General features: G+C 41.6%; 1 protein-coding gene across 1 annotated transcript; it reads left to right on the forward strand.

The window, feature by feature from the left end:
- The first annotated feature begins 1,098 nt into the window (after nt 1-1,098).
- LOC124777894 (proline-rich protein 2-like) lies at nt 1,099-10,417 on the forward strand. Its single transcript, XM_047253441.1, has 2 exons — nt 1,099-1,215; nt 9,956-10,417. Exons 1-2 carry the CDS (start codon nt 1,177-1,179, stop codon nt 10,271-10,273), a joined length of 357 nt encoding a protein of 118 aa, XP_047109397.1. The 5' UTR covers nt 1,099-1,176; the 3' UTR covers nt 10,274-10,417.
- The last annotated feature ends 7,240 nt before the right edge of the window (nt 10,418-17,657 follow it).

Raw genomic sequence — 17,657 nt, forward strand, 5'->3', positions numbered from 1 at the left:
GGTACTAACTTCCATGGTACTAGAGGGAGCTGTAGAGCACAAAAACTGTGGGGGGAGGACAGAGATTAAAATACATACAGCGAATAATTGAGGACGTTTGTTAATTGGTCGAATACTAGGAAAATGCAATGAATCAGCAAAACAGATTGCTTACAAGCACTGGTGCGACGTGTCGATTAATATTGCTCAGGTATGCCGGACCAATACCAGTTAGGAGAAACAGGGGATGTTGAACGTATAAAAAGTAGGGTATCGCGAATGGGCATAGGTTCGTGCGCCAGATGGTAGAGCGTCGCGCCAAAAAAACTAAAGGTGCAGACTCTTGAAAATAGAAGCCAGCAGTTCCACGAAGTTATACAAAATTTCAAGAAACACTCTTAAGTCACGAATACTACAACCCCACGCTTCCCCTGGCAGGGACCGTGAAGACGGGTGCACAGCGTGTAGAGAGGCGTTGATGAAATCAACGTTCCATTCAGGAGTGGATCAAAAACCAACTTCAATGTATCGTACAATGAGAAATAACCTCTGCCACGCACTTAAAAGTGATTTGCAGAGTATAAATGTAGATGAATATGTAGGCGAAGATGTTACTATAGAAGTGCTTTAATATAAAATGAAATTGCTTCTATTTTTTAAAAAGAACTTGCGCACTGATTAGGTTGTGTTGAAACATCCACTTTGATTGTTATGAAGTTCAGGGAGCATGTATCGAGATAAATAATTAGCTCGTATAATAAAATGTTTATAGAGCTAGAGTGATGCAGGAGAGGAATCGGACTGGACCCTGAAACCGCATAGTTACATAGCAAAACTTGCTCCTTCTCATTCCAGAAATTTCTTCACAATAAGAATACGCACACCGGTAAAGGTCTCTGTGCCATCACAGACTATTACGTCATACATTAAAAGTGCATATGCTGAAAAGAATAAAAGCTCGGATGCCATGCGAGCTTAAATGTAGGTTTCCACACTGTAGTAAAGAGAGTACGAAAGCTGTTAACACCTTCACAGTTGTGTTCTGTAGCCTTTTGAGGCAACCAGATGTTGCATTATATCAGCAAGATTCAGGTCTATTTTCGATATCTTTGTTGTACAGTCACGACAGGAGAACTTCACGCAACGGTGCGACATATAAAAGACTTGCAACCCTGATCTTGGCCATCTTTCAGCACCATGAGGGCGACGGTGGCAGCTCTTCTCCTGTGTCTTGTGGTGAGTAGTAAGGACTGAGGCGTGCTCAACAAGTATTGCCACTCTTGCATCTTTTAATCAAGCCATTAGGTATATAAACGAGTAGAAATTGTCGTTTAGGCCGTATTGTCACAATTTCATGTCCTTATCACCATGACAAAGATGAATTATTCGAAATTTCGTACTGTTCACATATGAACTAAATATGGCTTCTGTATGTATATGCGACAGTTTTAAACTTAGTGGTCCCTTTCAGCTGAAGTACTCATTTGACTTTCTTGATAGCGGTTTACGGGCTCTCGGTTATGGCATCAGAAACGCAAGGAATGAAACATTCTCCTTAAAGAATCCAGCGGTAAGAAATCACACGCTGAGAGATCTAGCGAGTGGTGTAGTCATGTGCACGAGTTGTCTGCGTAAAACGAACCATAAGGCAATCGGTCTGGTGCATTTTCATGTACACTCATGAACGGTTGTGTTAGAGGCTTACAATTTTTCCAGTAATAATTATAAAGTGTATAAAATGTTTTAATATACTACTAATAATAACAAAAATACTTACACATCAGTTATTAGTAATACACTTTAACATCACTTTCAGTGAATTTCACTTCAGGGAAATACAGCATTCTAAAAGCATTTGTACCAAAATTTGAGAAGTATGTGTGCTGTATAATTCATTTAATAACAATAACAGCAACAAACTTTCACAACGTTAATAACAACGTAATTTACAAACTATAAAATCGTAATGTGCACTGTCCATTATCAGAATTTCACTTGGCACTACGATTATGTACTCAGGTCTCGAGCCCATACCTCTGTTAGCACGTAGTCGACTGCCGTTTCTTTCTGTCGTTACCCGCTGAATTGGGAAAGTCATTCAGTCTGTTAGTTGGTTGGTTGGTTGTTTCGGGGAAGGAGACCAGACAGCGAGGTCATCGGTCTCATCGGATTAGGGAAGGAAGTCGGCCGTGCCCTTTGAAAGGAACCATCCCGGCATTTGCCTGGAGCGATTTAGGGAAATCACGGAAAACCTAAATCAGGATGGCCGGACGCGGGATTGAACCGTCTGTTAGTTCTGCTTCTTAATAGAGGGGTTTTCTTCTCAGGCGATCAGGCCACAAGCCCTTCCATAAAGACCAGCCGCTGGCAAGAAAGTGAAAAGAGCCCTGTGTTGAAAACAGCTCGTCATACCTTTTACATATGTAAAAGCCATGTCTGGCTTGGGGCGTACGGAATCCGAGGAAATCTCCAACCCTTCTGCCGAGAGCAATAGTTTGTTCCTAAATAGCGTGAATTTTAACAGTAGACTGACGACACGCAGTGCGTACCACAGCAAATATCTTGTCTGTTTGAGCTGAACACCAAAATCTGGGGAGCGCTTTTACCGACCTGTATCGCTCCACCCAACACATCTACCTTTGCTCAGTGCTTGTCAAAGCCTGCGAGAATGCGATGGACCTAGCAGCACGACCGGAGATGAAAGGTTTTTAACTATTGTGATAACACTGCTAATTATTCGTACTTGTTGTCATTGTGCTCTTCAGTTCGAAGCCTTGTCTGATGCTAATGTGAGGGCTAGTCCCCCTTTTATCAACCTTTTTTCTTTTCCTTTGGGCCACACAAGAACGTTTCAGATTCAAGCGACACTCCCACATATGATTTTTTCCTAGATACAAAAAAAAGCAAACACATAATTTAGGTGCAATATATTCTTTAAATTATGGAATGACTCTGAGATACTAATTTTACAAATTTATTACATGAGAGTTTAGTTTTTAATAGGAACATATGAACATTTTATCACCGGAATATTAGAAGACATTCAGAGTCTTGCGACACACCAGTTTGTCGCGACACGGAGGTGGGCAGCTTAGAAACTCTGCGCTGGTCTATCCTGTGTAAACCTCATCATCTCTGAATAATTGATGCAACCTGTATACTTACGAACCTCTTCTCAGTACTCATACCTAGATCTCGCTCTACAATTTTTAACGCCTTCCCCCCTCCTCCTGCCCCTTCACACATACTTCCCTTCAGCAACAAATTCACGATTCCTTAAAGTTTCATAATGTGTACTTCAGCCAGTCGCTTCTTTTAGTCGAGTTATACCGTAAATTTCTTTTCTTCTTCCGATTCGAATCAGTGCCTCCTAATTAGTTATTCCATCTACCTATGTAATTTTCAGCATACTCCTGTAGGACCACATTTCAAGAGTTCCGTTCTTTTCTTATCTAAACTGCTTATCGTCCGCATTTGATTTCCACACAATGCTACACTCCAGACAAATACCTTCAGAAAAGGCTTCCTGGCACTTCGATTTATGTTAGATGTTAACATTGTTAATTCCTGTTTTTCGAGAATGCTTCTCTTGCTATTGCCGGTGTGCTTTTTATATTCTCTCTCCTTCGCTCACCATCAGTTAAGTTGCTGCCAAAATAGTGAGACTTGTCTACTATTTTTTTGTCTCTTCTTCCTGTAGTATCGTATGATTTAATTCGGCTACATTCCATTATCTTCTTTTACTTTTGTTGACGATCATCTTACAATCTCTTTTCAAGACACTATCCATTCCGTTCAACATCTGTTCCATGCCTCTTGCCGTCTCTGGCAGAATTAGCAGAATTTGCACATTATCACCAAGCATCAAAGTTTTTTATTTCTTCTCCGTGGTATTTAATTCCTTTTTTACCATTTCTTCTTGGTTTCCTTTACCGCTCGCTCAGTCCACGGTTTCGTTAATATAGGCAATAGACTACAGTATTTTCAAACTCCCTTATCAACCACTGTTTGGTTTTCATGTTCTTCGATCCTTACACGTGCGATCTGATTTCTGTACTAGTTATAAATAAACGTTCGCTCCCTGTATTTTATCACTGCTACTTTCAGTGTTTCGAGGAATGTCTTCCACTCGTTAATATCAAAGCTTTAGCTAAGTCTACAAATACCAAAAGCTTTAGCCAAGTCTACAAAGGCTTTAAAGGTGGCCGCACGGTTAGAGGTACCATGTCACGGATTGCGCGGCGCCTCCCACCGGAGGTTCGAGTCCTCCCTCAGGCATGAGTGTGTCTGTTGTTGTTCTTAGCATAAGTTAGTTTGTCTGTAACTCTAGGGACCGATGACATCAGCAGTTTGGTCCCTTATGAATTCACACACATTTGAACTTCTTTTAACCTGTGTCATAAGTCATTCAGCCAGTATAGCATCATATGTTCCGAAACATCTACAGAACCTGATTTTTCCTGAGGACGGCTTTTAGCAATTCTTCTATTCTTCTGTAAATAATTTGAGTCACTATCTTACAATTATAACTTATTAAAGTAATTGGTAGCATTCGTACCTGTCAATACCTGTCTTACTTGGAATTCTAATTATTGCACTCATATACAGAAAAAAAAGAACGCCTTGAACGACTAGAGACATGAAGCTCATTTTATAGGACGTGTACATTAGCATTAGTACGTTCGGCAGAAATGATTAGCATTTGAAGCATGTTGACCTGCGGGTTTAAGCTCAACATCGATACCGCGGCGCAACACTGCCAACCACTAAAATGTGTCTGTGGCTTCCGTTGTCGCTGCAAACCGAAGGTAACGAGATCAGTGTGACTTGAACAGACGTGCAGATTGCCTCACAAATGAATGCCCGAACCGTATCGTCAAATCAATGAGTTTGAAAGAGGGCGCGTTATTGATATGAGAGAATGTCACGTATCCACACGGGAAACAGATAGTCGTGTAGGACCAAGTGTTTCGGCAGTGCAACGGGTGTGTGGAGGCCGTAGAACACGACGATATGGTTAGGGCGCACCACCCACACCATCAGCGCGGCCACCACCACCACCACCTTCACCCAATCGCCCGGAAAGGTCGACACCTCATCCTAACGGCATTGCAGGACAGATCTGCGTCCTCCTCGGCTCTGGCGCAACTCTGGAACAGTGGAACACATCGTACACTATCAGGGGAGACAGTTCGCCTTTTATTACGGTGCGGGTTACGCGCGCGTCCACTTCTCCAACTACCTTTGAGGAATAGTCAGAAACATGCTAGACACCAAATGGTGTATGGAACGACGTCACTGTGGACAGGAGTGGCTTCAGATAGTTTTTTCGGACGAATCCAGGTTCTGTTTGTTTGAAAATTACGGTTGCATTTTGGTTCGCCGCAGACCGGGGGAGCATCATCACAGTGACAGTATTCGCACAAGACATACAGCGCCAATTCAGGGTCTTATGGTGTGGGATCCTATTGGGTATCTCCACAAATCATAGCTGGAGCGCTGCCCTTTGTGACCGAGCAGTTGTAGGCCCTTCAGTCCGGAACCGCGCTGCTGCTACGGTCGCAGGTTCAAATCCTGCCTCGGGCATGGATGTGTTAGGTTTAAATAGTTCTAAGTCTAGGGGACTGATGACCTCAGATGTTAAGTCCCATAGTGCTCAGAGCCATTTCAACCATTTGTCTGTTAGACTTCAGACACGACTGGCAATGATACTTAAGCGCGCAGGAGAGCGAAGCCAAAGTTACTCTCAAAACGTATCAACTACAAAGATACAAGTATAAGACCACGCAAACAAAAACCACTTTATAGTAACATTACATGCAAAACATCATACGCGGGGGGGGGGGGGGGTCCGCTACTTGCAATGTTTCATCCTCTGTTCCAGTTTTCCCGCAATCTCTGATTCACGTTCATACCACGCTGTGCCCTCCAAACGTACGGTACACACTCAGAAATTTCTGCCTCAAATTAAGATGAATGTCTTACACTACAAAGCCCGATAGAATTAAAGGATCACTTTTTCGAAATCACTCCAGTTACTTCCCATTCCGACGTATGAGATTGAAATTTGGCTCAAAGGTAACTGCAACCCTCCTCTGTAGTGATGCAGCAGTGCGACGCCCCGTGACGTCAACTTCTGTCTCGCAGACGCATCAAACAGCAACACGTGGACCCATGCGAAATATAAGTTCATGAGGTGTAAGTTGGGTTATTGATGTCAGATTAGTACCAAATTTTATCACAACTCTTCCCAATGCCACAGTGGACATGTCACACTATGAGAAGGTCGTCATACCCCCTCTCACCCACATTTCACCCCTTCTTTTGACGCCTCCGCGATGAAGGTTAGAACCGCGACGCCCACCGCTGAAATCACGTGGCTTTCTTATGTTTCGTCGAAGAAAACATTTCAGACAACCCGCCGCACAGAAACGTAATGAAAAGGCTTCTGGGCGGGGTATAAAGGGCGTCACTGCAATCACCGCTTAACGTAAGGTGTTGATTCTCATTCATTTTGTGGTCGGCAACGACAGTTCGTGGTGCGACGAGTAACGACGTTCTTGACAATATTTGATACTTCTCAAACGCCACAGACGCTTCAAAACTTCTCTAAAACCATCGTGGACCAGCAACAGCGCTTTGGAGTGCAGTGCAGCCCTAACTTTTGCTGTGGTGTGTAGCCTGGAACCACAAGAGACCGTTCAAAACCATTCAACGAAATTTGAACGCGATCCGAAGCAGCAAGGGAATCATATGCATTTCAGTCCTCCTATTTCCCGCCATCCTGTAGCGTCATCTTGCAGGGGTGCAGCTCTGACGTTTGTGTGAATAAAACGGCGAACGGTCCCTGCAAGAGCCCCAGTTCGGTAACATCCTCAGTGCCACCCGCACTTTAAAAATGTACCTGAACAGAGAAAACAAGTAAGGAGAGTCCTAGACACCTGCAGATAGGCAACAAATTGACACATCTCAGTTCTGGCATGCCTACAGGCAGGCTATCTATAAACCACTACGAATTTGTACTGAGTACACTGGAATCGCTTCTACTCAATCAACGCCTTCTATGTGTTACAATCAGTGCAGCAGAGAACTGATGCTGTAGCTTCCGTGACAAAACATCCACTACTGTCAACAGAACAGTTTATTCAGAATTCCTGCTAAAGGCAATACTTCAGGATTTTGTCACGATCCAGCGAACTCTCTTCATCAGCCATAAAGTGTGAGAACACAGTTTGTCAACTGCATAATAATTTAATTTCGGCCTTCCAGTGTGTGATGAGAGATACATGTCATGCAGTGAAATTGCATGCACCTCCTTCGTACTGAGTATTTTAGTAAGAACCCTATTCTCGACTTTTCCATTGAGACGCATTTAGCCCCGAGATTTAAAATATTTCAGTTCTCTTTGTCGATAGGTGAAAAACTGTTTATTAAAACAGAAATGTTGATTAACAGAGTCTTATGAAATATTAATATCGTCTGTGATCCTGTTCGGCATTCACACTATATTTTTTGACGCAGTCGCAACAAACACAGTTACGTACACTACCTCACCAAAAGCATCTGGACAGTCCAAAGTAATACGAAATTGACCACTAGGGGTCAGGAGAGGCGGCCGCGACAGTATAAAAGGACGCGAAGTATATTACGTGGTCAGTAGAGAAGCAGTAATAGCAGACTGGGAGGTCACGACAGCTCACTGACTTCGAATATGAAGTAGCCATTGCATATCACTTGAGTAACAAATCCATTAGGGGCACTTGAACCCACTTAAAGCTGTCCAGGTGGACTGTTGGTGAAGAGACTGTGACGTGCAAACGTGCAGGAGCAACCACAGTTGATTGCAGAGCGGACGGAGCTCACGTGGTTATGGGCTGGGACCGTAAGCCATTGCGGACGGTGGGTGTACACAGCCTTGTGAAATCAGGAGAACGAATCACTGGTGAGTTACAAAGTCCTACCAGCTGTCAAGGTAGGGCAATTGCGGTGCGTATGACGTTAAAAGAAATGGGTTAAAAATGGCTCTGAGCACTATGGGGCTTAACATCTATGGTCATCAGTCCCCTAGAACTTAGAACTACTTAAACCTAACTAACCTAAGGACAGCACACAACACCCAGTCATCACGAGGCAGAGAAAATCCCTGACCCCGCCGGGAATCGAACCCGGGAACCCGGGCGCGGGAAGCGAGAACGCTACCGCACGATCACGAGCTGCGGAGAAATGGGTTAAATGGTTGAGCACCATCTCATAATCTCTAGAGACAACAGAGACATCACGGTACAATGTCAAAGTCCAACGAGTAATCGAACAAAGAAAACCGAAGATGTAGCGAAATGAGAGACAAAAACAATGGTATACAATGAGAACAATACGAGAACACAGCGAAGACATAACTGAAGGCAGAGCCGCGGCGTGGCTAACTTCATGATAGGTCCGCGAGCACAACTGGTCGGGTCGATAATACAGTAGTTTCTGTACACGCAATGCTGGTAGCGCTGGCAGACCCATCACTGTCGTGTAGCCGCTGCAGTCAAGCTCCAGGCCATTCGGCAGGCTCACCGGGCCGAGATGCCATATAAGTCACACATTTCTGTAGCCTAGCGACACTTGAGCGAGTGTAAAGAGCTACGCCACTGGACATTTGATGAATCGGAAGAGTGATTTGGACTGACGAATCACGCTATTACCTGTGGCAGTCCGATGTAAGCAATTTGGGTTCGACGAATGCTTTGAGAACATACCTCTCATTATGTGTGGCGCCAGCAGTGAAGTAAGGTACTGATGACATTATGGTATGGGACTATTTTCCGTGGTTAATATATTCTCCACCTATTGCGTTTTACAATACGCTAAATGCGTAAGGACATAAATATATTTTATGGTAATGTGTACTGTGTACAGCAGAGGAACAGATCGGAGGCGGCGATTGATCAGTATGGCGATGCACCTTGTCATGAACAAGTATTTGTGAAGCAATGGTTTGTGGACAATAACACTGATGATGTGGACTGGTCTGCTCAGAGTCAGGACCTGAACCCAATGGAATATATTTTTAATGTTAGGTCGACTTCTCTCTACACACCAGCGTCCTACAACACCACCTTCTGTGAAATGGGCTCTAGAGGAAGGACCAGCCTACCATTCCACAAACATTCAGATACCTCATTCAAAATGTATCTAACAGAGTTCAAACCATGATACACGGAAAAAATGGACGCATCTCATACTGCTCTCCACTAATGCCTGTCTAGATACGTTTGTTCTGATTGTATGTTTCCGTAGAGTCAAATTCCACTTTATTGATGGACGGAACATGTTACCTATGATGAAAAATTTTGCTTTGAGGGAGCTGATATAATGCTATGTTCATACCTTACATGGGGAAGTTTATGAGAGTTATAATTCTTTTTTAAGAACGTAAACTATTTGGGAAACGAAGCTATAACCTCATAACACGTAACATTCTTGGCTCAATGTCAAATGTTCATTCTACAGCACATAACTAAAATGCAACCTAAAACGTCTCAGGATACTTATTCCAATTACGCCATGTTGACGATCATTAACAGCTTCATTATCAAGTGGTAGTTGATACCACAAATATTTTATGGTATCACACACATATAATTAACATAACATAGCGTATGAAAGTAAAAAATTAATTTCTTTGAACATCCGTCTGGGCTGGATCCAGACGGTAAACTTTCTGTGAGCTCTACGTTGTACGAGCCTAGCTCATTTTGACGATCAATTACCCATGAAACGCAAAGATATAGGTATTAAGTCCCATTCTGGCATAAAATTTAAATCTGTCAGGTACTTTTGAGGATTATTATGCTTGTTATCCAACTGAAACATGCGTCTAACTCTTGATTATCTAATGCCAATAACATTAACAAACTGATATTTCAGAGGGCATGTTGTAGACAACAGGGCTCACATCAACAGACTACATCACTCAATTCTGCTGCAGGTGACAGCATGCAGAAGTCAGGAGACACCACCTGGCCCTCCTGGACCAACCGAAGGGCCACAACCAACTGGCCCACCTGGTCCACCAACCGGAGGTCCTGACCCAACAGGTCAACCTACTGGAGGTCCTGAACCAACTGGACCACCAGGACCACCAACTGGAGGTCCTGAACCAACAGGTCAGCCTACTGGAGGACCTGAACCAACAGGAGGGCCACAACCAACTGGTGATCCACAGCCTACCGGAGGACCTCAGCCCACTGGACAACCAGGGCCGCCTTCTGGGGGACCTAGCAATGGTTTCCTCGGTATCTTCTAATTAAACAGCGCCAGAATCTCACCTGAAGCATAACTACAGATCTTCCTTCCTCTTTGGCCACTAAACGCATCTTAATTTATTGATTTGGATTTTTACTGTTTCTGTTATTTCTCATTAAATTAGCAATAAAAAAGTTTTTGTTTAGTTCTTTTATTTTACTGTGATATTGATTGAGTATTCTGATTGATTCAGATCAAGAATGTCTCAGATCAAATAACTGGGAGCAGCTACTGGCATAAAATGTTCGCTGGAAGAATGGATATCATGCACTAAGAAATGGGTAAACACTAACTACCAGCATTTCAAATTCTTCATGTTGTCATAAAAACAGTCTGGATACCAGTATGTCTAGATGAAGAAGCGCCTGCATTCCTACCTTACTACCTACAAGGCTAATTCAATCTAATTCCAATGTGTATTCGTCCTTACTGTTCCCTGTTATCCTAGGAAGAAGGTGTTGCAGTTGTGAGTTGCAAGTAATGAGTTGATTAGTTATTCTTATGCCTATGCTGTGGTTTGTATAGAGTACGCCTCAGTCTCTTGCAACTTAATTTAGTCGCTAAAATCTAGGGTTAAGCGCTAGTGTTCTGAACAGCAACTCCTACACTGACAGAGCTGATTTGCTCGAATCCTACCTCTCTTATAATCCCTCCTTCTAACATATTCTGTGCTGCTGTATTTCAAACAATATTTAAAAACCTCTGAGAGCGAACACGTTAACGCAGTAAACAGAAGATTGACTTGTATTTGTCCAAGCATAGGAAGACTCATTACAAATAGTGTAGGAAGAAACAGAGACCATTTCTACTACAGCAACAAGCATGAGTCTTCCTGAACTAAAGCATGAACGATGGAGCCAGAGCCGTGACTAGGCAGTGTGTGCACAGCATCAAGTAACGACGAAGCTTCAAGAGCGAAGGCATCTGATTTCCGCCAACCGTCATATATCGTGGCAGTAGGGGGCGCTCATGGTACGGAGCCGCTGGAGGCGTGGCCGTGCCGGATCCTGCACGATATCTATCAGGTCCAATGGAAACTTCCGATTCCACTGTCAACTTTGATGGCTATGGGGTAGTATCGATATGTGATATCATAGTTCATTCTCGTCACTGGCTGACAAGAGTACTGCTTTCAGCATTAGCTGTTAATAATGGTTATCACCCCCATAACAAATAAGAACTCTGCTAGTTGTAAAGTATTATACTGGGGTAATAAACTAGAACGTCCTCCTTTTTTAGATAAAATCGTTCTCTGTTGCACTGGCATAACGAGGACCAGGTATTTAGTCCCCATAAATCAACGTACTCACTGTTTCTCGTGATATATGGCATCTGACATGTCCATTTCAGACTAAACTGGGGATTATCTATGAAGAGAACAACCTTTCTTTGTTTTAGTACACTGGCCATGTTGGCATCATCATAGCAAAAAGATCTCTCCTTCTGTAACGGGTTAACTGCAATGTAGCGATTCTATTCCTTCGAGGACTGTAATTCTCGGTCATGACTCGTTGCTGGATCGTCTGGATTCCGAACTTTTGCCTCGAAATTGATTATACTGTCTATGAACGTTAAAGCACCTGGACATAACACACTGACTTTCATCGCCCTCCATTTTGCCCATCACTTTCCAGTGCTGCTCGGCTAGCATATGATGCTTCGACATCAATTGACCTAACAGGCACTGACAGCTGCGTTCTTTCACTCTTATCGCTCTTCAAAAACACACATCCGTGAGCCACGTATATTTAACGTAACCGACTACAGTGGCACTAGTTTGTACATAGCACAGAAGGACTTTGTAAAACAACGTACTCCATCATACAGAGAATCGATTCGTGTTTCTTTGGATTGTTTCTTTCCTGTGTCTCTACGTCTACGTCTACATCTACATACAAAGTCCGCAAGCCACCACATGGAGCGTGGTGGAGATTGCTCTGTAGCACTAATAGTCATTTCCTTTCCTAGTCTACTCCCAAACAGAGCGAAGGAAAACAACTGTCTACATGCATCCGAGAGAGGCGTAATCTCTCTAACCGTGTCTTGGACTGCGGGCCATGCTCCTGGTCGGTATAAACACAGATCACAAATTTGTAATGATGAAGAGGTGACTCAAGTGTAAGAGAATCTTCCGGTATGGGAAACTCGTGCTCTGAGGAATGATTAGATCAGTTTGAAGTTCTCGAAGACTTTATATCAGTTGTCAGACAGACACCCGTGGGTCACTTGTGGCCATAATCAAGTATTTGTGCGTCCCGCAGTTCTCACCCCTATGTTATAATAATATTCATCTAGTAAGTAACAGCCACAGCCAAAAACGTGAAGTAACGTTATGATCTTCTTTTCGCGCTCAGAAACAAAAACATACATACAGAAACAGTAATATTTCGAGATGTGCTTAATTTTAATTGACGTTGGTGAAATCGGACGTGAGGTAAGAAGAGTTGACCGCTTGCCTCAGGGGGCAGAGGGATAAATAGTACCGCCACTGCAGAATTAGACGTTGTGAGAGGATGAATGTTTTACTGTTATTCTTCCAGTACCGACAATTCACGGGCATGCGCGACTCGGATCAATCACCTACTCTGCAATTAATTTGGACACAGAAGCTACATGGATTCGTGAACGTGCATTACATATACGGTCATCTTCAAATGTGGTATTTATTTGTACAAAAGAACATTAAATTCAAGAAAAACGTCATTCAAAACTTCTATGATCATATCTCGTTTTGGATAAATCATTTAAATGTCTGTATAATTACTATTATTAATCAATTAATGGTCCACTAGCAAGTTAGGCAACTACATGCCACAAATTAGGGGTCGCTGAGCGTGGCAGCAATTTGAAACAGAAAACAATCGACACTAATTCTGAATGGTGACGGCTTTTGACGATTAGTACCTCGGGACGGCACCAAACATATCACACCCTTACTATTGCTAACCTAGTGGCGGATCACAACATTCCAATTTATGCAGATTCCGAACTTACAATAAGATCAGTGCATATCTGGCCCGAGGCGCCATCCCTTCTCTTGGGCAAAAGCGTTTGGCAACCCCTGCTCTAGATACTGCAATAATGAATACAACAGTAGGCATTTCAGTAGAAGAGGTACGAATATCTCTAAAAAGGCCACTCACAGAAGCCGAACAGACAAAATTAGGTACAAGGAAGAAACTGGGAACAAACTGTGGGTAACAGAAGAAATATTTCAACAGATCGACAAAAGACGAAATACAAAAATGTTCAGGGACTGGCAGGAACACAGCGGTATAAATCACTTAAAAATGAAATCGACATGATCTGCATGGAAGCCAACGAGAAATGGCTGCAGGAAAAAATGTGAAGAAATCGAAATGAGATTAGCCATCAGCAGGAACACAATGAAAATTCTGAGTCAAAAACGCACACCGTATAAAATAAATAAAATAAAATAAAATAAAATATTAATTATTAATTATTTTTATCTGTCTGATTGGCTCTCCTATGAGTCGTCAGGTTTTGATTATTCGGTATCAGACGCTTGACAATGGCTTTTTCGTAAATGTAATGTTATTCGTAGTTGACCGTGAAATAAAACTGAAATAATCGGACTTCGTATTTAAATCGTTTCCAAAGACTGCTGCGGTAGGTGCGGACTCATAAACTAAATCTCAATATTACAATAATTTGCCAGCCATGCCAAAACGTCGTACAGAGGTGATTGTCTACTAAACAAAAAAAATTACACAGTTAGTTAAATCAGATATATTCAATGAATAAGCCTACAGTTCATAATCCTACTTACTTTTCTAAATATAAATTCTTTACAGAATCGAGTGCCTAGTATGGTTGCAACTCGCAGTAATTTTCTATATCATGAAATATGGCGGTGTGCCAGACAATAAACTAAAATACGTGCTTCTCGCACCACTTCAACTAGAGCTCTTTCTTTTTTTTTAATCAAACATACGACTAACGAAAATGTACTTTTGTTTTATCAGCGACACAGCGCTGCAGTTGTGTGCCATAGGCTTTATTTATTTGTCACTGATTATTTATTTAATTAATATCTCGCGTTTCCGAGGAAACTCACGCTCGGCATGCAAATGTGCCTTTATATTGCCCCCTGAATTGCGAGGCGAAAGGACACACCTGCAGGCGAGCAATTCACCTAAAGGCACAAGAAAATCTAAGTTATCTACAACTATTTACATGACTTACATTATACTGTATATTATACACAAAATTTGAATGACGCGCGTGCGCCGAAAAAGTTCTTATGTTGGCAAAACAGAGTGCGCGCATGCGCAGAAGCGTCTGTGTAACTACGGCACTGCCGTTATTTCGTAAATTTAGATCACGCGGCACAGTATTGCAGTTCATATTGTTCGTGTGCGCGCGCATTTCTTAGTCGTTGCACAAAGAAAATATTCCACCAAGATTACATATGAAGACTACATTCTATGACAGGTAACTTAGTTTTAAAATTACAATATTTGTTATAATACAATACAACTTTAGATTGTTGAATGTTCTTAGTTACATAGCATTGCAATGAAATGCTTCAAAGAAAAATGTCCGTATTTTTCAGGTGCGTTGACCTATACACATGGTGTCGTTATCACAGTTCATATTCATCTGCTGCACAATAATTTTTTACAGGTTAGTATCGTCGTGGTAAAGTTTTTTTGATCACAGTAACATCGTTGTATAACAACGTGATTGATACATAAGCATGTCCATTTCCTATTTCCATTATAGTCGTTGTGATGCAGTTCGTTGTGACAAAAAGCATTGTTTATTACAGATCAGACGTGACCCGTCGAGTAATTAGTCCATATGCAGTTCGTTTTCGATATTCCGTGGAAGCTTGGTTGCAGAACCTCGGACGGCACATAGCTGGCGTCGATCCTTGGACAGTCCAGGTAAGCGTGTCCGTCACATTTCGAGAACATTTCATTCCCTGAAGTTCCAACCAAAATTCTTCCACCCGTCGTGTTGTTTTCTGGACAGGCACTTTGTGTCCATTTAATCCAGTTAACATCTTGAAGTTGGGTACTGTAGTAATGTCGCTAGACGATGCACGAATTATGCACTTCACATATTCAGTTTTTTTAAATATAGCTCACCTAAATGTTCGTGGTTACTCATCGAAGAAATCGTTCATCGCGTTAACAAAGGTACGATGCATCATGAATGTCATTAACAGTTTCTTTCACATAGGTTTCTGCGTAGTTGCAGACTTAGTAATGTACGTTAATGTCCGTGAACAGTGGTTCACTACGCATTTTTTTTTAAAAAAGTTTTTCACATTTTGGCACTCGTTATCGTTCAAATTTTCACACAGTAACAGTTACATTATACATCAGTTAAAAAAAAACATAAGTAATCATACATATACACGTCACATATTTTCTTAGCATAAACATAATACAGTTACACATAAACATGTTTTCATCATTATTACATAGCTATAAATTATTACATTGTGTCACATTTGATTACATGGATTGCAGATATTTACGTCCTCTTTAACGGTTTTGCTGGGATTTTATCGATGTTTTTTGTGATGTCATCTGAAATTAAGATAGGTTAGACACAACATTCATTACATCAGTAGGCAAGACCAGGCGTTTTCGCTACTCAATAAATATTCAAAATAGTAAGAGAGAGAAAATGTTCGATTCCTCGCGTTTTGTGCGTGTGTGTAGTGTGTCTGTGTGGCCTTGACTACTGATAGATGCTTTTCGTGTTGAGAGATGTGCGTCTAATCTATTTCTCGAAGTAAAAGATCGCTTCACAGATGACGTCCGTCGGTTCGTCAGGTGTCATACCAGGTCAGTGGTACCTACAGTCACAAATGTTCCGTGAAAAATTTATATATCATTCACTGCTACGTAATCATAAATTTTACTTCAATATTCAGTCTTCTCGGTGGTGCCGCGGCGTTGAAAGAAAAGTTCTTCTGTCTTCAACTGCGTCACTGGAACCGCTGAAATGAAAATTTCTATACTACTTATAATCTATGTTGTAATTTGTTTTAGTTCTTGCCACACAGCAGGTCGTTGAGATAACGGTACGTTATATGTCTTGTGGTAGAAGATCTTGTGAGGCTTAACTTCAATCTTGTACACATACGTGTTGATAACACCTAATCGTTTGGTAAAAACTTGTAAATATTTGGATAACACTTCCTGTAGTTTTATACGTTCATGTACACTGAGAGCTGTAGCTTCACTTATCTTATGATCAAGCAATGTTTTCAAGTCCATTAGCTCTCTGTCAGATGAGTGTGTTTGCATGTCTTGAATGTCTTTGTCAAGTACTAACTGTACCTTGTACCCTGTACAGTGTTTGTCATGCTTTAGAGTTCTCCTGTCCAAATCAATAATAATTACACTGCCTTTATCATTTAAAATACATTTACCTTTGGAGAAGTCTATAATGCAGTCCTTCTCGCTCATAATATCTATTCCTAATATGCAATTTGTCACAAGGTTTTGTACAACCAGGAATGGCCATTGTACGGTTCCATTACCTATTTTAACGTTTACAAAAACTTGCTTCGTAACCCTACATGACTTATTACCTAGTGCAGTAGTTATTTTACAGTTTTGGGCAGGAAACTCAGGCACAGGTTCCAATTCACACATCTTTTTATAAAAATTAAAAGATAAAACGCTCACAGCTGCACCTGTATCTAGGATAATAGTAGTTGGAATCCCACCTACTACACCAGTAGTGGATGCTAAAACAATTTCATTTGTGTTTAACCGACATTGTGTACTGTCTTGTAAAAGTTCATCTGATATATTGTTATTGTGGTTGTATCTTATAAATAAAACAGGTAGTTTTTGTTTAGAATTACTCGGCATATCATTATTCTGTTGTTCAAGTGTGGTGTCAAATAACTGATTAACATTGAAGCCGCCCCCCAAGGATTCTTCAGCCACGACCTGGGGCAAAGTAGTGACTGTTTCTAGTTTGTTGGATTATCATTTGTACTAGGTACTGACACAGATTGAGGTTGTGCATCAGGTGTCATTTCTATTATATTCACATTCGGATATTGCCTATTATGATCTCCAAACTTTTGCGGTTGTTGTTGCTGTTGCGCATTATAACTTACCTGTCGGTCGTAAGGTATGCTCCAATTTTGACCTGGTGACTGCTGTGGTAAAGCAGAGTTTGAATGAAAGTACTGATCGTTACGAGTCCAACCTTGATGCTGTCTTGGCTCGTAGTTATTATTATTTCTATTTCTGTTTGTGTTTTTGTTATTACCTTTGTATCCGTTGTTACCGTTGCAGTTATTACCGCGGTGCCTTTTGTATGGATTGCCGCATGAAATGTTATTACTGTTGTAACTATTGTTCGTATTGGAATACGCGTGTTGATTT

This window comes from Schistocerca piceifrons, chromosome 2 (genome assembly GCF_021461385.2).
Source record: "Schistocerca piceifrons isolate TAMUIC-IGC-003096 chromosome 2, iqSchPice1.1, whole genome shotgun sequence".
NCBI classification, from domain to species: Eukaryota; Metazoa; Arthropoda; class Insecta; order Orthoptera; family Acrididae; genus Schistocerca; species Schistocerca piceifrons.

Coding starts and splice junctions, on each gene's coding strand:
- LOC124777894 (XM_047253441.1), top strand. CDS start 1,177: ATGAGGGCGACGGTGGCAGCTCTTCTCCTGTGTCTTGTG. Junction 1,216..9,955: donor CTCTTCTCCTGTGTCTTGTG/GTGAGTAGTAAG, acceptor ATTCTGCTGCAG/GTGACAGCATGCAGAAGTCA.